Consider the following 27,232-nt stretch of genomic DNA (forward strand, 5'->3'; position numbering starts at 1 on the left):
AGTCGTTCGCGTGATCAGTGTAGGGAGTAGCGTTTTGGATGCCTACTACGCCGTGCAAAGAGCATGCGAAGGCCATGATGACGGTCGTCGAAAAGGAGAGAACTTAGGAGAGCCACGGGCAGCTGGGATTGAAAAAGTGAGAATAGGAGACAAAATGATCGGAAGCGGAGCGATTGACATGCACTGCGGTGGCGCTCAGGTACATGGGGTGGACACGAATTGGTTCCGCGGGAACAACTTGCGCTCTGTGCTTATATATTTTACTAGAAGACTAGAGGTGGCGTGACGATAAACGTTATAACAGGTGTGAGACTACTATGGAAAGGGTCCATGCATAGTACAGACTGCAGTTACAGTACATCTAGAGTCCTGATGTCCATCAAGTAGCTAACAGAAGCCATGTCTTTAACCCGTGCAATAATATCATAATCGGATGCGATCCTCTTGAATCCTCCGTCGCACTGCTGCGCTAGCAAAAATGCACTAAACGGCTGCCGCCCAAGGCGAACAATCAACCGCAATGCTCGCGAGTCGGAATCAGAATATATAGGCCCAGTTTGTGCAGCAGGTGAATCGTGCAACGAAGATTCGGATGCGGAACAATCCTCCACGTTCCGCGTATCGTCTGCAGTGTCATGCAGCTCAAGGAGATGGTGACTCCATGGACGAACGAGCAAGATCGTCTGCCAGGCGGGCGGCAGCCTTGCCGGCGAGAACGGGATGAATTTGTCTTCTGTGGTGATCTGCAGGTCGCGAAGCCCGTCTGATTTGAGTTCATATGTATCCTGGTCATGACCTGGTTTGCGACAGGCTTCTGTGACCCGGAATACGATGCAAGGCAGATGCAACCGGTGGTGCATGAAACGGGGAGTGCTCAGGTGGTCAAGCGCCAGGCTTTGACAAAGCCGGAACATCCGAGAGGTATACGACTGTGAGTGCGGAGTGGTGATACCAGTCGAACATGGACTTGATCGACTTTTGTTGCTCAGCATCGATGCTCTTATCAATGCAGCACGTGTCGCTCCATGCCCAACGATACCCCAAATCACGAGCAGCTTTGTAGAAGGACTGCACAGTGGATGGCATGCATGCCATGTGACCTAACAAGTGCCCGTGATACACTTTTCCAAACAATACTATGGAAACTCTAGGTCCTGTCTGGGGGTGTGCCAGTGGGGCGGCGGGCGTCATCAAGATGCATCGATATCTTGTACTGGAATTCCGAGAATAGCAGGGAACAACACCCATCAATATACATATTGGTCCCACGCAGGCAATGTTAGATTTCAGTTGTGAGTCCTGACTCTACCGTACTCCAGTGATGCATCAGGCTCTACTTGTTCCCGAAGTCCTCCTGGAGATATTCGCCTATGTGAATACAATACCATCTACTACTTGGCAAATAACAGAGATATTCGGTCACAGAATAAATTTACCATCTACTCCAAGAACATCGACGCTTGCAGCGCTTGCAAGGACATGCAAAATCTTTCACGAGCCTGCGATGGATTTGCTGTGGACTGAAATCCATGGGTTAGAACCACTGCTAGGCTGTGTAGCGAGGTTACATCCACTGATATATCGTATGGGTACAAGGGTCAGTGCACGATTTCATTACGCTTTGTTCGTTTCTTTTCGGCTGATCGAGCGTCTACATAACAGCGGGACGAATTTCCTTCCGACTGGGCGGAAGGCGTCGAGCCATTATCTGCCCATGAGGCCCGTCAATTTCTGCGTCACTCCTCCCGTATACTCACATTGAACATATCGGAAAGGACCCATCTCCAACTTATCTCTGTCATTCCCGCCAATGTATACGTATTTCCGAGGCTGAGGTCGTTAAGTCTTCCCACCCCATTTTTGAATCTCTTTCTGCCTCTCACGTTGCACCAACGTCTATTGAACATCGACAAGGGTCAGCGAATTTTTGTGACACCTTGCAGTGCTTTGGAGCATTTGGACATTCACCCTGACGGCTATTATGACATCGCAAGTCGGCTGTCCCTGCTATCCGATAGGATTCGTCGGTGCACACGGCTTGTAACCCTGTCTTGTCCAATGCTCAACTGGGAAACATGGAAGCACCTCTCCTGCCTCCCTACTCTTCTCGAATTGGAAATCGATCAAGCGTATGATGACACTCCTTCACTATCAAAACGAGATATCGTGAATTTATCATTCCTTAACATCACGAGCCTTTCATTTCGAGTGGCCGATGGTGCAGAGATCATCACAGTCATACAACACTCACAATTTCCTTCACTAAAAAAGTTCAAGTTTGCAGCCCACTTTCTGTATTCAGAAGAGGCCGAGCAACTCTTTCATGCTCTGTCCTGCTGCAAAGCGTGTCAGACTCTAGAAGAAATCAAGATTTGTTCTCCTGATGAAGACAACCTTGTACCAGACAGCGAGCCTGTGACCCCAGTTCCACATTTGCTTTGCTTTACACAACTTCGAACCCTGCAGCTCTGGTTCTATAATCCCTGCATCTACCTGGACAATGACATTCTCTCCCAAGCTATGTCTAGTTGGCCGCACATCCGCACTCTGGACATCAACTACTTAGACGACCATCATTCTCCTTCCGGAGTCTCCCTCCATGGATTATTCGCAGCGCTCAGTCTATGTCCACAATTGCATACACTACGGATTCCAATCAATCTTGCAACTATCAACGTTGATCCTCATGCTGAGCCAATACAACATACCTCCCTACGATCATTGGAACTTTTGGATATATCCCAGTCTCAAATAGCAGATGCTGAAGCTCTCGCTCGCATCATTTCCGCCTGGCTCCCTTGTGTCGACAAAGTTGAAAGCATTGGTAGCACTTGGGATGAAGTCAACAAGCATCTCAAATCTTCGACAGTGGCTACTGCGCTGTACATCGCGGGAGCCTCCTAGAATAGTTGAGTTTGAAATACCTTCGCGTCTGGGGATGTTGTCACATACCTTTGAGTTCTTTCGTTCCTTTTTTGTCGTTGTCGTTGTCGTTATCGTCGCCGTTGACTGTAGTTATAAACTGTATTACCTCAACATACTTAATCGCCAGCAAGAACTCACCGGTTCACTGATTAGTATGATTTCCAACACGATTATTGGCCCAATTCATCTTCTGGCAGTCTATGACTGCTTTCTTCGTCATATATACACATCTACTCCATCATTTCTAGTCACCCTCATGTTCCGTGGTCTGCCCTTCCGATCGAGGAACAATGATTCATGAAGTATCTACATTTTTGGCAATAAATTGTATCCATACTACTTACGTGCATATAGCCCACATCGATATCTTGACTGGAATTCTGAGAATAGCAGGTAAGCGGTGTGAGCTAAGTCACAAGCTCAGTCACATCGTCCTAACTCCGCTTCAATCTGGCCGGGCGGCTGGCCAGAGTAGACTAGACCTAGAGTTTCCATAAGCCTCCTTACATTCACGATTCCCCACGGTCGTCTACAACCCTTATGAGCGAGAGAAGACACGGTGAACGGAGAGAGCACCGCTCAAGAGATACCCATAGGCGAAGTGGTAAATGTTCTCCATTAATACTCCTTAGAGATTCTCGACTGACCTTCTGTGTCAATGTTGATTACCACGCACTACGTCGTCGGCTGTGCTGGTAATGGGGCGACAACACATTCACTTATGCTCATATTTATAACATGTCGTGATACGCATTCTCCGAACAGGAGGAGATAGAGGATGGAGTCGTTCAAAGTCACCTGAAAGACGCAGCCACCATGACGAGAAAGAAGACAGAAGGTCTCGTCGCACTAAACGTTCAAGGTCCCGGAGTCCATACCGCTCACACAGTCACAAGTACCATGATGATACGAGAGACAGAGGAAAGGATAACCACAATGTGAGATATTTCCTGTCTTTTTCCGATGTTGTTTTAACCTTACTATAGGACCGAGACAAATACCACGAGCCTTCCGAGAGTCGTGGGCGAATCAGAAGTCGCAGCGTCGTACGTTGTCGCCTCATTTCTGCTGATTTGCCATTGACCTTTGAAGATGTGTGCATAAATGCATTGTAGACCGCTGAACATCGACGCCGATCTCCCTCACCTTCGGCAAACTCTGCTGCATCTATGTCATCTAAGGAGCGTGGTGGCAGTAGTCGGCATAGGTTGCGGGGGAATTCGCCAAGTCACCGATCTCGTTCTCGTTCGGATAGTCGCGATGTTCGCAAGTCCAAGTCAAAGCATCGAGAGAAAGATCGAGAGAAGAAGTACAAGAAGCATAAGGACAGGGATAATGGAAAGGACAAGGATGAAAGGCGCAGCGTTCTAACAGGCAAGAAGGTCAGTTTTCTTTGTCCAGATCCGGGCCCCAGACTATCTCATATAATTGTCTCAGATCAAGTTGAAAGTTCATAAGGATGCCAGAGATCTCGAGATGGACGCCAATAGGCAGAACTTGTTGCAGTTCTTGAATTCGACATGCGAATGAGACAGTCATGTAGTGTTACGGGCACCATTCGATGTTCTCTAGCACAGTTTTCTGCTTTATCTTACAGGCTTTCAGAATGCCGGCAAGCCTGCGCACGGAATATTACATAAGCGCCCCTTTCTCCAATGACGACTTCAGTTTTGATCTTTACTTGTCTCCTTTGGACTATAGCATCACCATCATCAAAACCCTCGACTTGAGCCCACAATGATGCTCGATCCACTCAATGCTGTCAGAGAAGATCTCAAGGAGAATGGTATCATTCCAGACGTTATTCCTGTTGACCCTCCTTTCCATCCCAAGGCTCTGCTTGTCGTGACCTTCCCCACTAGCCAAGAGGCTCTTCTTGGGAACACACTCACAAAAACGGACACCGCTGACGAACCAACTGTTGCGTTCACTCCAATGCAGGTGCCAGACCAGACTGACGAACCCACCTATACGCTCGTCATGACAGACCCAGACGCACCATCCAAGAACAACCCCAAATTCAGAGAGTGGCGGCACTGGGTGGTTAGTGTCGTCATAGACTGCAAACTGTTTATTTAATTTCATGTGTAGGTCACTGGCGTGAAAGCTCCTCCGACGTCGGCCATCGAGACAGATAATCTTGATGCACAGCTCACTAAACCTGCTGTGACGCCCTATTATCCTCCCACCCCTCCCCCGGGAACTGGGAAGCATCGTTATGGTGATTCTAATTCTGTTATAGTTGCTATATTTGTTGATGATAGCTGCAACAGTACTATTGTTATACCAGGAGCCTAGTGCGGACTTTTCGATCCCTGCCGATGCCCCGGAACGCAAGAATGAGCCTGTAGACAGAAAGAACTGGAATGCAGCGAGGTTTGCTGACAAGCATGGGCTGAAACTAGTTGGGGTCAATTATTTCGTTGTCGTGGGGGAATAAGATGTCCCAAGCGAGGCGGCTTTCCTCGGATGGTCGAGGTGATGCTGGGGTGTACTATACTGATCGAGATATTTTACTTTCAAAAGTTTCGATGTAACAACCTTTAATGCGATTCAATGATGCCTCCACTAAAGCATCGGCGTTTGCTGGCCAACTAATCTCCACGTTGGACTCAAGGCCATCATCGATCATCTCTAAGGCTAACATGAGATGGAGGCCATTGGGTCGTGGTAGGCATAATTGTCGGTTTTATTCTTGAAGTTGACATTAATTGTTCAGCTCGGTCCCTATCCTAAGAAGCCGCTGGATGATATGGGGTATGTGTCTGGGGTACAGCCACTTACCCGGCTGTGCGGTATTAAGTTAACGAATAAGATTGCGACGCGGCGGAAGCGGATATCAGACAGCGCATGATTGAAGAATTATCCTGAAGTCGCACCAGCCTGAGAAGTCCGACTGTGGAACCACTACCGTAAAAACGCCGTCGTACCGGGTCATTTGAAGGTGGTTATCATATGCTTGAACGCCACCCTCAACTTGTCTGGAAGAGAATCAGGCATGTGCATAAGTACTTCAACACAAGGTGACAGTTTCTTTGATATCTGCTGCAGCTGCCGGAGACGACATTCTGATCGTTGATTTATTTGCACGCTGAACGTACGAGCCGTCCAGATCCCGATTGTTCATATATTAATGTTCCACCAGGGGCATTCGAACAAGCATCACCTGCCAGAACGCAATTCAAAGCATACTCAGTCATATTGAGATGCTAGAGCGGCAACAAGGCTTAAATCGACGAACTACAATTGAATTGCAATGGGACTCTAGGAAAGTAAACCACGAATTTCAACTAAACAGATCGTCTCTTGGTATAGGGCATACGGAAGTGTTCAATTAGATCGCATACAAGGCAGCAAGAGGGAAGCTCGTGAAGATATCCAAAAACCAGCATATAGGCTAACAAAGGAGTGTTGAGTGTCATATCACAGTGCTAATGTGGTCATTTGCGGAGCACATGAGGATCTACAGCTGGTGACAAAATTAGTGATTTCCACAACTGGCGCCACGAAATAGGATTCCCCTGTGGCTCCATGAGCTTGCATCCAGAAACCAAGAATGAAACAAAACCTACGAGGTCGCGAGTCATCAAGCAGAAGCTTCCGTCAGTTTCATCGTAGCAGAAGTTCTCGAGCTCGACCCAGCCTTTGAATGCGATATTCCGCTTGTCATACCCGCCTACGCGCAACCGAAGGATCTCCCCTCGTTCGTCCTCACCGGTAGGTCCGTCTTTGTGTTTGACACCGAGGGCAGTCAAGGATTCCTTTATGAGTTGCATCATGATCCCTGGCCCAAGAGAAGTATAAAAGCGAGTAAGGCTAGGTGTATATCTGCGACCTGACTGTGTCTGTGACTGAAGAAAACAACGGATTCAAAATGGAACTGAGATGCGTCCATGGGAGACATACGAATAGTAGAAGTGATTGGGTGAACTGGGATTGATGAGTTGCAGAGAGCATGATATCGTCTCCATCTTTATCTTTGCGAGTTTCGCTACATATGACACTGAATATCGGTCTCATGATGATAATCCTGGAAACGTACGTAAGAATATCCGGCATCGCATAGTTCAGATCACCGTTCGCCCTCAAAGACTCAGTCAAGTGGTCTGCAAGCGTGACAACCCCTTGCTTCGCAATTTGACTTGGTCTTCTGCACCACGGGTGAGCGAATACTTCAGCGAGTGTCATACGGCCCTCTGGCTCGATGGTTAGCAGACCACAGAGAAGTGCTGGTGGGCATATCAGCGCGCATGATCACGAAAGCGCATGATCCTGCTTACATAGGGCTTCTTCTTCTAAACGATTCCAAGGGGGCTCGTTGAATAACTCGCCCGTGATATACTGACAAAACTCTGACGATTGTGCTGTGGATTGATCCCAAGGGGTATCTGGGAGGGACGTTAATCTACGAGTTTATGAAAATGATTGGAGTTTTGACAGACTTCCTACGAGAAGTGTGAAAAGAATTATACCAATCCCCCAAACATCAATGGGCTCTGCTTCATACGGTGTTTGGTAGTGAACCTGGAATCATATTGTGAGCGCTATCCGAAAATGTGTAAATATGACGCACTTCCGGGGCCATGTACGGCAAGCTGCCACATAATCCGTTCAATTGCCTTGTCTTGCCGCTTTCCTTGAGTTTATAGACTGCTGCGAGGCCAAAGTCTGATATCTTGAGGGTACCAGCTGCATCAAGCAAGACATTTTCCGGTTTCAGATCACGGTGGCAAACTCCTTCGCGATGAATAAAGTCCTATGATTCGAAAACGTTTCGTCTCACTTGAATGTGGATGATCAGTGTTGGTATCTCACCATCCCTGCCAGTAGCTGGCCGAAATAGTAGTGTGCCACATCCTCTCCAATCCCAACATCCGGCGCTGATGAGTTGAACTTGTGAGTTAATGATCGGATACATGATCGGTCAACGAAACGCACCAATCTTATCGAAGAGGTCTCCTCCTGCAGCAAGCTCTAGTAGCATGTACATTCCAGGGATATAGCAATCTTTATATTTGCGCTCCACCACGGCAGCATGTAGAAACTCCAGGACATGCGTGTGCTTGAGGTGCTTGTGAATTTTCATCTCCTTCTCGACAACCTGGCGTTCCTTCTCGGTAGTCTGTTCCTTGATAAATATCACTTTGCATGCTGCCACTTGATGGCTCTCTATGTTGACGGCTCTAAACACGGTCGAGAAGGTACCTCCACCGATTTGTTGAATGAGTTCATAACCTGCAATCATGTCACTTGTGAACCTGACCCAATAAGAGAGAGAACGTACCTGAGATTTTAGGGTATTTCGGAGGCATGTTGATACAAGAGGTCTCTGTCAAGCGCAGAGACCAACGATATTAATATACATGATGATTAGTGGCTCAAACAAAGTTGCGCCTTCCTTTGTGACGAACGCGCAGTGACTATCAGCACGTGCTATGTGACACGATACACTTTTGGTTGAATGCTTTTGATTCTGACGAGTTGGATCAGGTTGGACAAGGAATGATACCGCAGACTATTCTAGATGGGGTCCAGGCAGTTGATTACAATATTGGCGAGGATGACGGATGCATGGGACGAGGCAACATTGATGTCATCTACTGTAACATAGCCGAGAGTTTTGCCAATTCTGCCGGTTGTAACTGACAGAACTAACCCCAATTAGTTCTTCCCCCTATACCAGCAACAAACGAGTTCTCTTGTACGGGACCACAGAAGCTAGTCTTTGAATTGCTGAAGATATTGGGCGTAATCGATTATGAATACTCGCCTACGACAAGGTAGAGCAACGGAGACGATGGAATGTGACGAAGCAAGAAAACCGACTGTCGACTGCCTGAAGTTAGATGGTGCTGGCCAAGTGCTGGCGGTGGCCAGGCTGCAGACGGCCTTTCACAGGGGACAGCAAGTCGCAAAACAGGAGGTTCAAGAAATGATTTACCGCAGGTGACAATCATATTCAAGTTGGAGAAATGCGACAATATTTTGCCTACCATGTGGCACATTGTAGCACATTTACATTGATTTGATTTTGCCACGACGTGTCATTAGGATACACGAAGACCAGACTCCTCATTCCTCCATTAATGCCACGCGTGCCGTATTATCGTGTCCATTTACTCACAGTTGAGTCACGACGACTCGAACGAACGGCAAACGCTGGCAGTCAGACTCGCCGACCAATATTCGTCCTCCGAGTGTATAAAGGCAGCTAGAAAAGTTGGAATAAAGGCATCAAATACCACTCGCCTTTTGAACCTCATCACCTGAACAGCATGCACGCTTCATTCTTTGCCGCCAGACTCGTTGTGCTTGCTGCCATTTCCTTGGTTGTTTCTGCTCAGAGTCAGTGATACTTCGAGATTCGATTATGCCAATATTTATGATACGTCTAGGTCTCCTTCCCGATGGTTGTGACCGCAATGTAACTGTTCATGCTGGAGATACATGTGACAAAATCTCCGCAGCACATAATGTTTCCACGTACGTACAATCAGGTGTTTTCCGTTCACTTTTTCATCGAATGTATGCGACAGATACCAGCTGGCGGAAGTCAACAGCAAAACCATTGACCGCGGTTGCGATAATTTGGGTATCGGAGAAGTAAGATATTTTTATGCTCGAAAAACACTTGAACTCATCGTCATAGGTTATATGCCTTGGAATCAAAGGTCATGATTGCAAGGTTACGCATGTTGTGAAGGGCGGCGAAACGTGCCATAGCATTGCCGATGCGGTTGGCATCCCGGAAAAGACGTTGCTCACGAACAACCCGAACGTAGGCTCCGACTGCAGTAGCATATATCCTGGCGAGGTGAATAGAATGTGATTTATCGGAACGATTGCTGATAAAAGGATTTCAGGTTCTCTGTACTTCGAAAAAGATCTACGTGAAGGCCACCTAATCAAATTGAGTCGATAAGCTGAAAGTGGCGAAAAGGAATTGCAGATGTTCCTAATTTTGACATTAGTACATAGTAGGCTGAGCGATATGTCAAATGCATCACATAGTATTCGGATTCAGACCTTCAAGTCTTTCGATCGATATGCAAGACTCCTTACTCGGGAACGAACACGAGTCCGCAGGGCAGAGTCACTATGGGGATGGCTCAGGGAGGGAAGGGCTCGGATGGCAAATGAGGATACCCGGGTGGGTCGTGCGGTGTATCAAAAAGCTGTAGAAAGTTTCTTCGAAAGAGAACCAAGACTTGATTGCACTGAGCAGGCCCTGAGTCGGCGAGTCGATGAGTACTCTTGGTAGCAGTGGGAAACTGACACATGACTATGGTGGATGATATAGATAGGTTACGGTTGGGCAGCAATGGACGCACTAATTTAGTTGCTTTATCGTCGTACTTCTGAAAAAAAAAACTCGATCAGTTAATAGTAAATAAAACGAAAGAAAATGATATCCCTTATCACACTGGTCTAGCAGCAAATTCGTGTGGTATGTGGTCAACATAATTGAGAGGAGGCATGTTGGTTTTCATGAAGATGATCTACACCCTAAAGATGTTTTTGTGAACAGGAAAAGCACGGAGAGTGAAAACACATGCTGAAATTGAGACTGTGGCAGAAGCCGAGAACCGCTATCTGGAAGGGGATCCCCATCAGCTACTGGTAATTCAAGTTGCTGCAGTCCCTTAAGTTGGTTGTCAAAGCAACTCTAAGCAAGGTGGGTAGTAGAACTCCGAGTCCGAGTCCGAGTCCGAGTCGGAAGATGACGTAGTGTTGCTATACGAAGTTTGCGTGTTTGTGAAGTTGGTCGATGTGAAAACGTTGTGATGCGCATTTCGTGCAATTGCAATGCGATGCATTCAAAGATCGGAAAGAAAGAAGCACATAACATATAATACTAATATGGTAATTCACATCTCTCTCTTGTCACATGTCACAGCAAGTATTGAATGCATCATGGATGGGAGGAGGCGACTCGATCGATGACTCCATTAGATTTAAATCTTGTATAGTCTACATAGCCCTATCAAGTTTTGCCAGTTCCTTCTAGTACATCTTTTTCCAGCCCTCTCCGTTGTCCACCCCCAGCATTCATCCCCGGATCACCCCAAGGCTGTCCACTTTTAAATTAGATCTACCGGGTAGGTAATGATACGACGTGTCATATTAAGCTACACGAGTAAATTTTCACCAAGTCTATTGAACACGTCAGATCAGACTCATATTCCTCCGTGAATGCCGTGCGTGCCATATATGATGGTGTCCATTTACTCACAGTCCAAGCATGCCAAGTCATGGCGACTCAAAAAAACGGCAAAGGCTGGCCGTCAGACACCGTCAGACTCGCTGACTGGTGTTCGTCCTTCAAGTGTATAAAGGCAGCTAGAAAAGTCGGCTTAAAGGCATCAGACATTACTCGCCTGTTTCTAAATCTCCTCACCTGAACAATATGCACGCTTCATTCTTCACCGCCGGACTCGTTGCGCTCGCTGCCATTGCCTCAGTTGTGTCTGCTCAGAGTCAGTAATCCTTCGAGTTTCGATGATACCCACATTTATGACAGCAAAACGTCTAGGTATCCTCCCCACCAATTGTGACCGCAATGTAACTGTTCGAGCTATGGATACATGTGACGGGATCTCCGCAGTACAGAGCGTTTCAACGTACGTACAACCAGGTGCCTTCCATTCGCTTGCTCATCGAACGTATGTCGCAGATACCAGCTGACGGCAGCCAACGAGGGAACCATTGACCCCGGTTGTGATAATTTGTTTATCGGACAAGTAAGGCATTTCGACGTTTGAAAAACACTTGAACTCATCCTCATAGATCATATGCCTTGGACTCAGCGGCCAGGATTGTGATGTTACCCATGTTATGGGGGCCGGCGACACGTGCCAAAGCGTTGCCGATGCGGCTGGCATCCCGATCAGCACTTTGCTCACAAACAACCCAAACGTGAACAGCAACTGCGATAACGTGTACACTGGCGAGGTGAGTGAAATATGAATTCATCAAAGCTCTTGCTGATAAAAAGAATTTCAGGTTCTCTGCACTGCGAGCCAGATCTATGTGAAGGCCGCCTAATCAAATTGAGTCGAATACGTATTCCTTAGAAATTGATTTGAGCAGGACCACCTGTGACTCCCACTTAACGACCGTAATTATAGTTGATAATAGATGGGATTCGCACCTGTAAGACAAGGCGGATATAAGCGATCAGAGCCTCCTCTGATATCTCTTGAATAGCGAGGGACTTTATATAGCGCTGTAGGATTAAGAGCTAAGTGCCGCCGGCATATCGGTAAACGCCGCGACGTGTTCCTGACGTCGCTTAAGGTGCCGGACTTTCGAGTTCGCTGTGCGACACGATGAGCTCGAGTATCTCGCGATGACGTGGATGGATTGATGGTGCGTTTTGCGCAAGTGAACATTAAAATACGTAAACTAGAGTAAGGCTATGTAATACTACTATTCATCCTCGTTAGACGACTCTACGAATTCAGCACTTTTGGGGGCGTCCCGAAGCTGAGCGGAGGTCACCTTTGTTCTCTTCGATGACCTTGCATTCTCCTTGTTTGTTGTGGGCGGAACCTTGCGCTTCCGAGCTACTCCAGCATCCGAACGCTTCTTTCGCAGCTTGCGAACCACCTCCCCAGCTGACCGGCGCGCATCAAGTTCAGCTGTGTGAGCCTTGACTTCCGCAGGCGTAGTGATGTGCAAGGCCCGGCTTGAAGCCCTGGGCCGGCCCAAGCCGGGCCCAAATAGGCCGGGCCCAGCCCAGGCCTAAGTCATGGCCTGAGCAGGGCTTAGGCCTGGGCTTGGATTGAGAAAAGCCTAAGCCGGCGGCCCAAGCCGCGGCTTTGGTACATCATGATGAAAGAAGAAATCTTTGGTCCTGTCATCACTGTAATGGTTTTTCATTCGCAAATGTGGCCAGATGTACTAACAACTTTCCAGGTTTATGTGTACGACGACGCGAATTATGAGCAGACTCTGGAACTCATCAACAACACCTCACCTTATGCACTGACAGGCTCTACTATGTAAGTCGCAACGTCTCTGCGATATGCGTCGACTGAGAACTTCTTTTCCAGCTGTGCCACAGAGCGCAAGGCCCTCCTGAACACCACAAACAAGCTACGCAACGCTGCCGGCAACATCTATTACAACGAGAAATGCACTGGGGCGGTCTGGGAAGCGTGTAGCGCATTCGATCTCGCGTTGAAGGTGGTGACTGTGATGTCGTGCTTGTGAGTATCAATTACGGTTCGCGTTCTGAGGCTGATTGTTCTGCGCTTCGTGCATCAGCTTCAAACAGATATCCAGAATCTTCAGGTGCCAACTCCCGGCATCTCTGAACTGGATATCACCACGCCAGACCAGACGTTTGATATCACTCTTATTCCCATTACACCACTCGAGGTCAACTGGAAACTGTCAGAGGTAGAATGTGCTTACTAATCTCAGTTGTTGGTCCAAGTTTGAGCCACTGCGTGTGGCCTGCTTCAAGCGGTCTTCCCTCAGCCCTCTAGACATTAAGTCAATTAGTGTTAGGGATCTGCACGGGTACGGGTAACCCGCGCGGGTCACGGGTACGGGTACTACTGGGGTACGGGTACGGGTCGGGATTCTAAGACCCGCGCTCTTACCCGTACCCCAGCTATACCCGTGCCTTCCATAAATGGTAGCACCTCCTGCATCAGTAATAGCGGACGCCATACTTCCCGCGTGCACGCTACAACCGGCACCACCACCAACACCGGCACCTAACGCGCCTTCCCAAGTCCACCAACTCCACGTTCACAGCGCGCGCGCCCGAAACACGTCAACAAGTGTTGACGCGATGCAAACACACGCGGACGACACGCGAAGACGAAAGGACAAGAGAATCGAGGAAGGGAGAAGGGATGGTATAGAGATGAAGGAGGAAAGAGGAACTCGAGGAGACGAGACTTTGGGCACGCTGAAAGTGAGTACTCACATTGAAGACTCTACCCCCAGCAACAACAACGACATCATACGCGTCACGTCGCCAGCGCCTATCTTTGTGCGCCCAGCACTCGCACCACCACCAGCTTTCACGCCAACGCCACCATCCACGACGCCAACGCCACCATCCACGATGCCGACGCCACCATCCTCGACCGTGCCTCCACTCCTCCTTCTTGTGCCATCCACATATGTTCGAGTCACGTCAGCATTCGCTGACGTGTGCTGGACATATGTGCTAAGCACTGGTGGTGATACCTATGGTACCCGCGGGTAAACCCTGCACGGGTGCGGGTACGGGTCTGAGCTTGTTGTACCCGCCGAAAACCCGTACCCGTCAGAGCGGGTACGGGTTTTTGCCGGGTGCGGGTGCGGGTCAGGTCCCCGACACCCCAGGGTATACCCGTGCGGATCCCTAATTAGTGTGAACAGGATAGCGGTTGGCATTTGGACTCTGCAATGGGGGTCGCAGGGGAGAATAGTGTTTGTCTAGATGAATATATCAAAAGGTATGCGGAACGTTCGCATCTCATTGACCTGGCTTGTGACATTTCTACAGATACAAGTCTATCACAGTGAACTCCTGCCGTGCTCTTTGGTCTGTCTCTGGTAGCCTCGGCAAACATATTCAAATGTACGAGTTCTTTGTTTCCTAGCTACATTGACCCGGCTCATTAATCAGATTGGCATGTACCTTGATAAATATTTTGCCGATCCCACTGCTCCTCACTCATCAAACCAACTTCTACATTGTCAACCTCGCTCATCAAACTGGCATTAACATCGATAAATCAATTACCTCCCTCCTTCATTGTACCAGTATTAACATAGATGAATCTGTTGCATCCCTCCCTCATACTACCGTTAATATTGAAGGTATGTCTCGATCAGCATTCGTGCCTTCACTAATATGTACTTGCCGAGTTCAAGATCTTACACCGATCTATGCGAATTTTTTTTTGACAAAATGGCGTGAAATGGCAGGACGCATGCGATGCGGTGTGTATTGTTTCATCTGTACCATCCGCCAAAATTTGAAGTTGTATCTGTGCCCACGTATTTTCTACCTACAGCCCCCAGTATAAGTGGCCTCTATGGAGTCGACAATTTCGATGTCAATGGCAATTTTCATTCAATCAACAGGATCAACTGGGACGACCCATCCCTATACACGATGCAGCTTACTAGGGACGAAATCGAAGCTCTTACCCACGACATACCAGCCACGAACATTCAAACAGATATCCCAACCCTTCCAGAGCTCCCCCCTGCTCGCACACCGTCACCTCAACATTTTGGAACTTCAAGTCATGATGATGGCTCATGGAGTCCTACCGAAAGAGAGGTGCCGGACACGAGTGGAGAGATGCTGAAGTCACTCCGTGAGGCAAACATGTCCTCCTGGGCAGCGCGGAACCCAACACGAGCAATTATCCGCCCTCGGACGCCACCACCTCAACTAACAGATGCACAAAAGGCATCTCGAAAGATTAAGAGGGATCAGAAGATTGAGAGAACGAAACGCTTACATGATGCAGTTGCTGGATATCTGGACACACAGAAGACACAGATTGAAGCACTCGCACTCGCTCATCACGTTACTCCGAAGCAAATCAATGACATCATCAGCAATCACACGCATTATCGCACCTCACGCAAGAGTCAATTGATCCACGCACTTATTCATGCCAAGGCAAAAGAGATGAATGCGGGTAAGTCGAATATTTTTTAACTCAATGGAGTCACGAAACTTATCTTGTCTCAACTAGATCGACCCACAGGCTCTCGATACTCAATGGCCGAACTCCGTGAGATGGTCATCACTGACCCCGAAACAAAAGACCTGATGAGGGAACAGAAGGAAGCTTACATTGCAGCGCTTGAGGAGCATCGTGAAAGAAAAGGTGTCAGTGTTCGGGCAAATAATCAGGCAGCTGCGCGAGATGTTGTAGCCACGACGGATAGGATCGTCAAAGAGGTAAGTTTGAATCTTAACAGGAATCAACTGAATTCATCTTTTTTCTTTGCAGCTAGATGATCTGCAAGTTCGGACCGGAGTCTATGGAACGCTATTTGTCGTCCGCGGTCACATCAACGACACCATTCAAAGCACGATGCACGGCACGGATAATTCTGAAGATTTTTGGGAGGATGTGTATGAGCACCCCATGGCTGACTTTCTCAGGCAATATGAACAATGGGCATGCACGCAGGATCAAAGTAAGTCCTTCTGATTCACATTATCTTTGTATCTTTGTTCACTGTGCTACAGATCTCAATGAACGTGACTCTTTGGAGGCCGTATGGAAGCAGGTACGGAAAATGATCCTCCGCGGGCTGGGTGAGTAATGACATTGCTTGCACTTGCTGTTTCAATCTAACATCATTTACAGTCTCAGTAACCGGCAAAAAAGATATCATGATGAACTACAGCAACTACGAAACAGCCATCGTCGAAACCTATGGGGTACGCCTTGTAGGATGGCCCCAGGGTGTTAACTTCACCAGCCCTTCAAATATCGGCACCGTGGGTGACATTCGTAGACTTCGGGATGCACTCAAGGCTCGAATGTGCTACTGGACCACTCTATCGCCTGCGTAGTGATGTTCTGGCCCGGCTTGGGCTCAAAGCCCCGGCTTAGGCTCGGCCTGGGGGGGGGCTTAGGCTCACCAGATTTTAAGCCTGAGCCGTGAGCCCAAGCCGGCCCAAAGCCGGGGCTTAAGCCCATGCAAGCCGTGGCCCACATGTTGAATCAATGTCCAAGCTCCACCATGCTGTTCCCAACACCACGAACACCACGCGCAAACGCCCAGCACACGTCAGCAACTGCTGACGTGGCTCAGACGAATACGGACGATGGACGAGAGCAGGATAAGGGAAGACAAGGAGGAGAACGAGAACGAGAGAGAGGACTCAGAGGAGATGTACAGATACAAGTCTATCACAGTGAACTCCTGCCGTGCTCTTTGGTCTGTCTCTGGTAGCCTCGGCAAACATATTCAAATGTACGAGTTCTTTGTTTCCTAGCTACATTGACCCGGCTCATTAATCAGATTGGCATGTACCTTGATAAATATTTGCCCATCAATGAATTTTGATGCCAGAACATATCTCGATCATCGCCAGCTGTCGATATCTGATGGTAGGTTGTCTCTTACTCTTTCCCGCCGAACTATGGTAAGCACGATTCTTCTCATTGAATCTTCCTGTCTAACTTATGTATTCAAAGGGACATTCGACTCGGGGGAGATCTCGTAGCTCATCATCCAGGCAGCATGTGGCTACACAACATTGGCTTTCCAAGCCAGGGTAGGTCAATCTGTTCGAGTCGCTGAAAAATCTGCTCACAACGCTGCGCAGAGTTCGAGAAGCCCAAAACGCCAAAGCTCGTGCTCGAGTAGCTCTGTGAGTTCGTCCCTCATGCAATTCTATTGTGCATGCTCACGTGTTTTTTTTTAGCAATAGGGCAAGGTAGGACTCGTTTATGTACCTCGGGTGTCAGTCACTCAATAGATCCACAGGAAGAATAAAAAACTCGCTGAAGAGCAAAAGGCACCTGTCACATCATCGCTACTTGATGATGGCTGCGAAGACCCACAGTCAGTGTGTGAAGAACTGTCCCGCAATGACAGTTGGGACGCCCGCGATGACAGTTGGGACGCCAACGATGATTCAGTGCTCACGATGGAAAACGATCTGCCCTGCACCTGCAACCCTCAAACGCTGGATAACATTGAGATTCAGGTCCGGATGTGGCGAATGGAATGGTTATTATCAGCAGAAGACACGTGGGGTGAAGCATATGAGGAAGCGCTCGCGCATGCTGAGGCGAAGGGGGGACGTGAGGCTAATATTTTCTTGGATCAATGTGCGCAGCATGTTTCAGAGGGGAGGATGATTTTGGATAGTATCCGGGAGGTTGTACACACCAACTGCCCTTATTGCAGGCAGCGCCTCAAGTACGACAGCATTCTATTGTACGATTTGCTCGTCTCCCTGATGTCAGAGATAAAATTCATCGAGGTTAAACTAGATACATCGATACTGTAGACTGATTATAGTATTCAATTCATCACCACTGGCAGGATCAACATGCGCACTTGACTTTGATAAGTTTTAATATCATTATACACCATCCACTATAGCGAACGCATGGCGAACATAGTATGAGCACATATTACAGTGACCTATCTCCGTATAATACGAGGGAACGGACATGCATAATATCCCGTATGATATGGGCCAGCGGACCATGGGCCCATGATAAAAATATCCTCGACTATGACAGATGGGCCGGGAGGGAAATTATTCCTGATGGAGGCGGGTGGGCCCATGCAGGGAATATATAGAGTAGATGAGTGGGCCGATGTATATGAATATTAGGTAGACGGGTGGGCCGAGGTAGTTGGATATTATGCAGATGGGTGTATTAAGGTAGATGTGTATGAGATAGATGGGTAGGTACTTGTTATCACATTCACGGGTGGGCCCAGACACATATTAAATTAGACGGGTGGGCCGAGGGTATTATAAAATATTGTATTAGACGGGTAGGCCCAGACGCATATTAATTAGACGGGTGGGCCGAGGGTGTTGTATGGGATGTTGTATTAGATGGGTGGGCCCATGTGTATCATAATTGTAGACATGATGGAGCTGAGGTAGTTGTACATCAACCAAATCAGAGGAGGTAATAAATCAAAGTTACCGAGTTCCCGGAGCAGCAGGTGATCTCCTGACATGGCCTTTGATGGTGGACAGGTTGTCTTGCAGAATTTGGAATCCGGGGTGCAAAGCTTGTGTTGCCCTATGAGACGCCAAGTTCCGACCACCCAAATTTGGGTCAACTGTACCGACTTCTGAGTTCCAGGACCCGGGAGTCGACAAATGAATATCTGATAACCAGCACACTTCCAATCAGGTAGTATTTCATTGAGCAATGGATCATCCAAGGGGTCCCTTATCGGACTCGGTAGTCAATATAGGCAAATGATAATGAAAACATGAAAGTTGTTATTATGCTATTTTTCAAACCCGAGACCCTGAAACCCATTGTTCAACATGTCCATTTTTCACTCACTGCACAAATCACCGAGTTTCGAGTGCCGAAACCCAAAACTCGAAACCCGGTGTGCAACACGTCGATTGTTCATTTACATTACACAGATCATCGAGTTCTGAGTGTTGAGTGCCGAAACCCGAAAATATGTATGGAACATGTCCATTTCTTACTCATTGCACATATCACCGAGTTTCGAGTGCCGAAACCCAAAACCCAGTGTGCATCATGTCCATTGTTCAATTATATTACACAAGTCATTGAGTTCCGAGTTCCGAGGGCCGAAATCCGAACCCCGGACCCCGAAAATATGTGCGCAACATGTCCATTTTTCACTCACTGCACAAATCACCGAGTTTCAAGTGCCAAAGCATGAAACTTGAAACCCAGTGTGCAACATGTTGATTTTTCATTTATATCACACAAATAACCAAGTGCCAAGTGCCAAGTGCCAAGTGCCGAAACCCGAAGCCCGAGACCCGAAAATATGTACACAACATGTCCATTTTTCACTCACTGCACAAATCACCGAGTTTCGAGTGCCAAAGCATGAAACTTGAAACCCAGTGTGCAACATGTTGATTTTTCATTTATATCACACAAATCATCGAGTTCCGAGTGCCGAGGGCCAAGACCCGAACCCCGAACCCCGAAAATATGTATGCAACATGTCCATTTTTCACTTGTTGCACACATCACTGAGTTTTGAGTGCCAAAACCTGAAACTTGAAACCCGGCATGCAACATGTTGATTTTTCATTTATATTACACAGATCATCGAGGTCCGAGTGCCGAGGGCCGAAACCCGAAGCCCGAGACCCGAAAATATGTACACAACATGTCCATTTTTCACTCATTGCACAAATCACCGAGTTTTGAGTGCCGAAACCCAAAACTCGAAACCCAGCATGCAACATGTCCATTTTTCATTTACATTCCACAAATCATCGAGTTGCGGGTGCCGAGGGCCGAGACCCGAACCCCGAACCCCGAAAATATGTGCGCAACATGTCCATTTTTCACTTGTTGCACAAATCACCGAGTTTTGAGTGCCAAAACCTGAAACTCGAAACCCGGTGTGCAACATGTCCATTTTTCATTTATATTACACAAATCATCGAGTTCCGAGTGCCGAGGGCCGAGACCCGAAGCCCGAGACCCGAAAATATGTATGCAACATTTCCATTTTTCACTTGTTGCACAAATCACTGAGTTTCAAGTGCCGAAACCCAAAACTCAAAACCGGGTGTGCAACATGTCCATTTTTCAATTATATTACACAAGTCATTGAGTTCCGAGGGCCGAGGGCCGAAACCCGAACCCCGAACCCCGAAAATATGTGCACAACATGTCCATTTTTTGCTCACTGCACACAGTCCACAATTTCGGGGTTTGGGGGTTTTAAATCAACCTTTCATATATCCATACACATTTTACCAACCCCCGAACCCCGAAATTGTGGACTGCTGGGTTTCGGGGTTCGGGGGTTTGGGAACTCGGAACTCGGTATGTAAGACAACAAAAATATCTTTCGGGGTTCGGGGGTTAGTGAAATGTTTATAGATATATGTAGGTTAATTCAAACATGTCTGAAAATTTTCATTCGTCTCAAATGTTAAATCCTGAGTTCCGGGCTTCGGGACTCGGCACCCGGCACCGGCACTCGGGGTTCGGGGTTCGGCACTGAAAATTTGACATTCAGGTGTTCGGGTTTCGGGTGATATCTAAATCAACAGCTTCGAGTTCTGCCAAAGCGTGAAACTTAAAACCCAGTGTGCAACATGTTGATTTTTCATTTATATCACACAAATCATCGAGTTCCGAGTGCCGAGGGCTGAGACCCGAAGCCCGAGACCCGAAAATATGTACACAACATGTCCATTTTTCACTCACTGCACAAATCACCGAGTTTCGAGTGCCAAAGCATGAAACTTGAAACCCAGTGTGCAACATGTTGATTTTTCATTTATATCACACAAATAACCAAGTGCCAAGTGCCAAGTGCCGAAACCCGAAGCCCGAGACCCGAAAATATGTATATAACATTTCCATTTTTCACTTGTTGCACAAATCACTGAGTTTCAAGTGCCGAAACCCAAAACTCGAAACCTGGTGTGCAACATGTTCATTGTTCATTTACATTACACAGATCATCGAGTTCCGAGTTCCGAGGGCCGAAACCCGAAGCCCGAAACCCAAAATCATGTACACAACATGTCCATTTTTCACTCATTGCACAAATCACCAAGTGTTGAGTGTCGAAACCTGAAACCCGGTACTTCAAATGGACACAAATTGTATTTGTATGTATTATCCATTGGTGTAGGGTTCAAATAACTTGGGAATTGTATTTGTCAGCACTCGGTACTCGGTACTCGATGATCGGTGGTCAGTGGTCGGTACTCGAGACTCGGTAGTCAATATAGGCAAATGATAATGAAAAATGACAGTTGTAGTCCACATCAAGGTGAGTGTCTTGGTAGTCTTTCCTTGTCATTCGGCAAAACATCAGCAATAATGAAAAAATGAAAGTTGTTATTATGCTTAACTTCCTTACCGAAGGTTGTAGTCCAAGTCCAGGTGAGTGTAGTGATAGTCTTTTCTTGTCAATTGGTTATCTTGTTACTCATTATGCAGTACTCGGTACATGGTAATTGGTACTCAGTATTTGGTTTTGATACTCGGTACCCGGGAATCAGTAGTCAGCTTAATGAAGGTTGTAGTCTGAGTCTAGGTGAGTTTATTTGTAGTCTTTTCTTGTCCATTGGTTACCAGGTGACCGAGATATAAGCTAAAGAAATCCGAAACATCAATAATGACAAATGAAATACATGTGTGCAGTAAGTGAGTCTAAAGATAAAAGAATGAATATTAATAGTGAGACTTGCACATTATGTCGAGATATCCAACATAACAAGCCTGTGATGTGATCAGAGACCTGGAATAACACCCATATACATCCATTATAATAGCTTAAAAGCTTAGAAAGATTCATGAAGGATTGATGTAATGATAGGCAAAATGACATATGTGTGGAGAGTGACAATAGACATCTTTTATACAAAGTCACATTTATATATGATTCAGGCTGAAAATATCATTACAAATATGTAGGATAGATCGTAAACTACCCAAGGAACCCATACTGCCTACTGCCCTGAGGGTAGGGGGTGGGTAGAAGGGATATAGTGAAAATATGAGTTGACCCAGCATTAAAGTCCTACCACTGCTCAACTAACCATTTTCGATGCTTTGGGTCTTTGAAGTTTCCCACACTCAATTTCTTACCCATTTCACTTCCTCAGTACTCAATTCTTGGTTGATTTGTCTGTAAATTTATGTCTATGATACTTAAGATATTTGAAATGTACCCCAGGTTTCTGATTATGAAGATTCAATGTTTTGAAGGCATGGGCCCCTTATCAGGTGAAATGGCAAGTATACACACTAGCTCACAAACTCCAGCCTATTGTGAGCTGATCTTGGTCATAAGAAGCAAGAATATAAGCTATGCTCATTATATATTAAAAGGTTGGATCATGGATGCAAGGGCAAGATACTGAAAATCGTGAAAAAATGTCACAAGTGCAATTGTCTATGCTTTGTTCCTGGAAAAGGATCCTGTGTGTCCTGGGCTGGTTATATGATATATCTACTCCGAATATGCTCAGGAATAGACTCCCTACAGTCCTTGAGGTCCAGTCCTACAGGGAAAAAACCCCAGCAGGTGAACCACCAGAAGAGGGGGAGGTACACTATACAATAAAGGATTACCCTATGGTCCTGAGCTCCTGATACATTGTTTCTATTGTTGAATAGATGATTGAGATATAATTTCAAAGTCTATTCACCTAGAAATGAACACATAGGAACATATTTTGTATTTTTATGTATATATGCAATATCCATTTAAGCACCAAGTCTCAACTACCGATTACCAAGTCCTGACACTTGATAGTTGATAGTCAGTATTCGAGCTCCGAGTGCCAATATTGCCTACCAATATCTCAGTCAAATGATAACCAAACCAAGACCCAAGTTCCAAACCTGACTACTGAATAGCAAGTATCAGTACTTGGGACTCAGGACTATTGGCTGGAGTACCCAACTATTGATTCACAGGTACCGAGAATTAGAACCAAGTACTGAGTACCTGACTACTGATTCTCGGGTACCAAGTATCAGAACTGAGTACCGAGTACCTGACTACTGATTCTCGGGTATTGAGTATCAGAACCAAATACCAAGTACTGATTCCCTTGTACCGAGTACCGAGGAAAGAGATAACCAATTGACAAGAAAAAACTACCAATACACTCACCTTGGCTCGGACTACAATTTTTGTTCAGGAACTTAAACATAATAATAACTTTCATTTTTCATTATTGCTGATGTTTCAGATTTCTTTAGCTTATATCTCGGTTAAATGATAACTGATGGACAAGAAAAGACTACCAATACACTCCCCTAGACTCGGACTACAACCTTCGGTAAGGAAGTTAAGCGTAATAACAACTTTCATTTTTCATTACCATTTGCCTATATTGACTACCGACCAGTGGCTGAGTGCCGAAGCTTGAAACTTGAAATCGGTGGAAAATGAAATCTCGCAACAATGTACACATGAACATGTTTCATTTCCATAAACAATTCCCCGAGTGTCATGTACCGAGCCCTGAAACCCAAAGCCTGAAGCCCGGACTGTGTTGTCAGGTTAGTACAAGACACTCGGTGAATTGTCAAAGGAAATGAAACATTTTCATGTGTACATTGTCGCTATATTTTGTTTTCCACTGATTTCAAGTTCCAAGCTTCAGCACTCAGCATCCGGCACTCGGAACTCGGAACTCGGCACTCGGAACTCGGCACTCGGAACTCAGAACTCAGTGAAATGTCTAAGGAAATAGAAATTTCACAATTCCCTGAGTTAGTACAAGACACTCAGTGAATTGTCAAAGGAAATAAAACATTTTCATGTGTACATTGTTGCAAGATTTCGTTTTCCACTGATTTCAAGTTTTGAGCTTCAGCACTCGGCACTCGGAGCTCGGCGCTCGGAACTCGGAATTCGGCGCCCGGAACTCGGAACTCAGTGAAATGTCCAAGAAAATAGAAATTTCACAATTCCCCGAGTGTCGTGTACCGAGCCCTGAAGCCTGAAGCCCAGACTGTGTTGTCAGGTTAGTACAAGACACTCGGTGAATTGTCAAAGGAAATGAAACATCTTCATGTGTACATTGTTGCGAGATTTCATTTTCCACTGATTTCAAGTTTCAAGCTTCAGCACTAACCCGGAACTCGGGACTCGATTTTGAGATGAAAGACATTTTTCAAACATGTTTGAATCAACCTTTCGTGTATCCATAAACATTTTACCAACTCCCGAACCCCGAAATTGTGGACTGCCGGGTCTCGGGGGTCGGGGGTTGGTGCTCGGGACTTGGGAATTTGGGGAGATCAATAAAATTTGATCTACAATAAATTTGATTTACAAACAAATTGATTTACAAACTTTTGAAAGATATGTCGTCTCACATATCGAGTCCCGAGTTCCGGGACCCCCAAAACCTGAAACCTGAGACCTGGCAGTCCACAATTTCGGGGTTCGGGGGTGATCTACAATAAATTTGATTTACAAACAAATTGATTTACAAACTTTTGAAAGATATCTGTGTCGTCTCACATATTGAGTCCCGAGTTCCGGGACCCCCGAACCCCGAAATTGTGGACTGCCGGGTCTCGGGGGTCGGGGGTCGGCGCTCGGGACTTGGGAAATTTGGGGAGATCAATAAAATTTGATCTACAATAAATTTGATTTACAAACTTTTGAAAGATATCTGTGTTGTCTCACATATCAAGTCCCGAGTTCCGGGACCCCCAAACCCCGAAACCCGAGACCCGGCAGTCCACAATTTTGGGGTTCGGGGGTGGTAAAATGTCTATGGATATACAAAAGGTTGATTCAAACATGTTTGAAAGATGTCTTACCCGGAACTCGGGACTCAATTTTTGAGATGAAAGACATCTTTCAAACATGTTTGAATCAACCTTTCATATATCCATAAACATTTTACCAACCCCTGAACCCCGAAATTGTGGACTGCCGGGTCCTGGGTTTTGGGGTTCGGGGGTCCCGGAACTCGGAACTCGGTATGTGAGACAACAAAAATATATTTCAAACACAGGTAAGTCAATGTGTTTGTCAATCAACTTGATTGTAAATTATATTTTATTGATCTCCCCAAATCTCCCAAGTTCCGAGTTCCGAGTTCCGAGTTCCGAGCTCCGGGACCCCCAAACCCTGAAACCCGACACCCGCCAGTCCACAATTTCGGGGTTCGGGAGTTGGTAAAATGTGTATGGATAGATGAAAGGTTAATCTAAACATTTTTGAAAGATGTCCCATATGAAATGTCAAGTCCCAAGTTTCGATTTCCAGGTTTCTGGAGTGCCGAGTCCCGAAGCCTGAAGTCCCGAAACCCAGAGTTCAAAACTCGGGACTTAACATTTCATATGGGACATCTTTCAAAAATGTTTAAATCAACCTTTCATCTATCCATACACATTTTACCAACTCCCGAACCCCGAAATTGTGGACTGTCGGGTTTGGGGGTTCGGGTTTGGGGGTTTGGGGGTCCCAGAGCTCGGAACTCGGAACTTGGGAAATTAATAAAATATAATTTACAATCAAGTTGATTGACAAACACATTGACTTACCTGTGTTTGAAATATATTTTTGTTGTCTCACATACCGAGTTCCGGGACCCCCGAACCCCGAACCCCGAGACCCGGCAGTCCACAATTTCGGGGTTCGGGGGTTGGTAAATCTCGGTTTGGGGTTTTGCACTGAAAATTTGACATTTATACGTATCTAGGCTCACCCATATATGTACCCATCTATTGTCATATCCCGCATTCCGGACCAACATCTGACGACGTTCCCACGCCTCATCCGGACCTCCGGACCTCCTGTCCATGTCTCCAGACCCAATCCTCTATCCGTCCGGATCCCTGTACTCCTGCATCTGATATCCGGACGCCAGATCTGATATCCACATCTCCGGATCTCCGGATCCGACCTATCTGTCATGTCCGAACCCAAACCTTAAATCAGCGCCCATCCCCTTATGGTAATCACCTGTCTCCGGACTTCCGAACATCCGGACCCGACCCACGTCTATCTTCCTTGCGTTCCGGACCCAGACCTATCACGCATTCATCTCCGGACATCCGGATCCGACCCGCGTCTATCTTCCGTGCCTTATCCCTTTGTATGTTCCTTCTTGAGTTAGACTTCCTCATTTTCCGTACCTCATTTCATCTCCGAGTTCATTTCCTATGATCCGTCTTATTTTCTAATACATTTCCACATGCTCGTACATAGCCTTACCCCTCTGCTTACTGATCTGCACAGACTTGCCTCTAGTATATAAACCCCAGTAGATACTCCTGTATTTCCTCAGTCTGAATATCATACACATATTAGTCCTTGCACTAGTCTTCACACTAAGTCCTCGTAACAGTTCTATTCCTCCGACTTAGTAATCATCCATCTCAGGCCTAGGGAGAAATTCCCTAGGCCGGAGCTCCGCTTCTCCGATCCTCCGCTCATCCGCTCATCCACTCATCCGATCCTCCATTCCTCCGAGTTTCCGGAAGTTCCTCCGGAACTTTCCCGCGGTCCTCCGGACCTATCCTGCTTCGGACTTTGTCCTTGCAGCCGTTCCTCTGTTTCCTTCTACTCAGGACTCGTCCTGAGTAGCCATTATACATATCCCTGTCAGGACGAAACTCCATCGTAATTTCCGGAAGTTCCTCCGGAACTTTCCCGCACTCATCCGGAAGTTTCTCGCACTCGTCCGGAAAGTCCTTCCGAAGTTTCCCACGCTTCTCCGGAAGTCCTTCGGACTTCACTGGACTTTCTCCGGACTTCATTCTGAAGTTAAGGGCACATACTCGGGTAAGGGGCGCAGCGCACGAGCTGAAGCCAAGCCCCTTGGAATCAGTCCTACCCTTTGTGCATGGTCTTAACATCTATGTACAATTCCCCCACGTCAGCCCACCCATCTATGTATTATCCCCCACGTCGGCCCACCTGTCTATGTAATACATCCTATGTTAGCCCACCCGTCTATATAATTATACCCCACCTCAGCCCACCTGTCTATGTAATAAATATTTTATCACACCCTCGGCCCACCCGTCTATTTGATATCCCTTTCGTCGGCCCACCCATATATGTAATACTTTTTATGTCGGCCCACCTGTATATGTAATACACCCCGTGTCAGCCCACC

The 27,232-nt window shown here is 46.8% G+C and overlaps 12 protein-coding genes across 12 annotated transcripts; 8 read left to right on the plus strand and 4 right to left on the minus strand.

Annotated features, from left to right (window-relative positions):
- Positions 1-350: 350 nt before the first annotated feature.
- On the minus strand, positions 351-860 carry HD556DRAFT_1440323 (uncharacterized protein; the record flags this gene model as incomplete). Its single annotated transcript, XM_041306099.1, has 1 exon — positions 351-860. The coding sequence occupies one exon, from the start codon at positions 858-860 to the stop codon at positions 351-353; it is 510 nt and encodes a 169-aa protein (XP_041163309.1).
- Positions 849-1,318, minus strand: HD556DRAFT_1352001 (uncharacterized protein). The gene has a single exon (XM_041302390.1). It carries the CDS (start codon positions 1,246-1,248, stop codon positions 883-885), a length of 366 nt encoding a protein of 121 aa, XP_041163310.1. The 5' UTR covers positions 1,249-1,318; the 3' UTR covers positions 849-882.
- Positions 1,319-1,459: 141 nt separating this feature from the next.
- On the plus strand, positions 1,460-2,904 carry HD556DRAFT_1525622 (uncharacterized protein; the record flags this gene model as incomplete). Its single annotated transcript, XM_041309275.1, has 2 exons — positions 1,460-1,595; positions 1,685-2,904. Exons 1-2 carry the CDS (start codon positions 1,505-1,507, stop codon positions 2,902-2,904), a joined length of 1,311 nt encoding a protein of 436 aa, XP_041163311.1. The 5' UTR covers positions 1,460-1,504.
- Positions 2,905-3,741: 837 nt separating this feature from the next.
- Positions 3,742-4,455, plus strand: HD556DRAFT_1440325 (uncharacterized protein; the record flags this gene model as incomplete). The annotated part of the gene is made up of 5 exons (XM_041306100.1): positions 3,742-3,768; positions 3,822-3,863; positions 3,912-3,971; positions 4,041-4,307; positions 4,363-4,455. The coding sequence occupies 5 exons, from the start codon at positions 3,742-3,744 to the stop codon at positions 4,453-4,455; spliced, it is 489 nt and encodes a 162-aa protein (XP_041163312.1).
- On the plus strand, positions 4,374-5,520 carry HD556DRAFT_195647 (phosphatidylethanolamine-binding protein). Its single transcript, XM_041309864.1, has 3 exons — positions 4,374-4,968; positions 5,017-5,146; positions 5,199-5,520. Exons 1-3 carry the CDS (start codon positions 4,663-4,665, stop codon positions 5,363-5,365), a joined length of 603 nt encoding a protein of 200 aa, XP_041163313.1. The 5' UTR covers positions 4,374-4,662; the 3' UTR covers positions 5,366-5,520.
- Positions 5,521-5,901: 381 nt separating this feature from the next.
- HD556DRAFT_1352033 (kinase-like domain-containing protein) lies at positions 5,902-8,314 on the minus strand. The gene is made up of 11 exons (XM_041302391.1): positions 8,210-8,314; positions 7,864-8,160; positions 7,741-7,805; positions 7,499-7,681; positions 7,368-7,449; positions 7,206-7,313; positions 6,968-7,154; positions 6,832-6,916; positions 6,498-6,776; positions 6,072-6,446; positions 5,902-6,023 (listed from the first exon to the last, which is right to left on the minus strand). The coding sequence occupies exons 1-10, from the start codon at positions 8,235-8,237 to the stop codon at positions 6,366-6,368; spliced, it is 1,395 nt and encodes a 464-aa protein (XP_041163314.1). The 5' UTR covers positions 8,238-8,314; the 3' UTR covers positions 5,902-6,023; positions 6,072-6,365.
- Positions 8,315-9,200: 886 nt separating this feature from the next.
- On the plus strand, positions 9,201-9,830 carry HD556DRAFT_1440328 (uncharacterized protein; the record flags this gene model as incomplete). The annotated part of the gene is made up of 5 exons (XM_041306101.1): positions 9,201-9,270; positions 9,321-9,408; positions 9,462-9,528; positions 9,575-9,739; positions 9,789-9,830. The coding sequence occupies 5 exons, from the start codon at positions 9,201-9,203 to the stop codon at positions 9,828-9,830; spliced, it is 432 nt and encodes a 143-aa protein (XP_041163315.1).
- Positions 9,831-11,332: 1,502 nt separating this feature from the next.
- HD556DRAFT_1440329 (uncharacterized protein) lies at positions 11,333-11,970 on the plus strand (the record flags this gene model as incomplete). The annotated part of the gene is made up of 5 exons (XM_041306102.1): positions 11,333-11,402; positions 11,459-11,546; positions 11,600-11,666; positions 11,713-11,877; positions 11,929-11,970. 5 exons carry the CDS (start codon positions 11,333-11,335, stop codon positions 11,968-11,970), a joined length of 432 nt encoding a protein of 143 aa, XP_041163316.1.
- Positions 11,971-12,750: 780 nt separating this feature from the next.
- HD556DRAFT_1462380 (uncharacterized protein) lies at positions 12,751-13,347 on the plus strand (the record flags this gene model as incomplete). The annotated part of the gene is made up of 4 exons (XM_041308276.1): positions 12,751-12,792; positions 12,844-12,929; positions 12,981-13,122; positions 13,195-13,347. The coding sequence occupies exons 1-4, from the start codon at positions 12,757-12,759 to the stop codon at positions 13,345-13,347; spliced, it is 417 nt and encodes a 138-aa protein (XP_041163317.1). The 5' UTR covers positions 12,751-12,756.
- A 1,921-nt stretch (positions 13,348-15,268) lies between these two features.
- On the plus strand, positions 15,269-16,477 carry HD556DRAFT_1232318 (uncharacterized protein; the record flags this gene model as incomplete). Its single annotated transcript, XM_041297501.1, has 4 exons — positions 15,269-15,587; positions 15,657-15,853; positions 15,906-16,099; positions 16,222-16,477. 4 exons carry the CDS (start codon positions 15,269-15,271, stop codon positions 16,475-16,477), a joined length of 966 nt encoding a protein of 321 aa, XP_041163318.1.
- A 170-nt stretch (positions 16,478-16,647) lies between these two features.
- On the plus strand, positions 16,648-17,926 carry HD556DRAFT_1440332 (uncharacterized protein; the record flags this gene model as incomplete). The annotated part of the gene is made up of 7 exons (XM_041306103.1): positions 16,648-16,694; positions 16,720-16,881; positions 16,930-17,053; positions 17,106-17,185; positions 17,237-17,281; positions 17,336-17,347; positions 17,398-17,926. 7 exons carry the CDS (start codon positions 16,648-16,650, stop codon positions 17,924-17,926), a joined length of 999 nt encoding a protein of 332 aa, XP_041163319.1.
- An 8,604-nt stretch (positions 17,927-26,530) lies between these two features.
- On the minus strand, positions 26,531-26,956 carry HD556DRAFT_1525628 (uncharacterized protein). The gene has a single exon (XM_041309276.1). The coding sequence runs from the start codon at positions 26,868-26,870 to the stop codon at positions 26,544-26,546; it is 327 nt and encodes a 108-aa protein (XP_041163320.1). The 5' UTR covers positions 26,871-26,956; the 3' UTR covers positions 26,531-26,543.
- Positions 26,957-27,232: the final 276 nt, after the last annotated feature.

Source organism: Suillus plorans, assembly GCF_016647745.1.
Source record: "Suillus plorans strain S12 chromosome Unknown HD556scaffold_13, whole genome shotgun sequence".
NCBI classification, from domain to species: domain Eukaryota; kingdom Fungi; phylum Basidiomycota; class Agaricomycetes; order Boletales; family Suillaceae; genus Suillus; species Suillus plorans.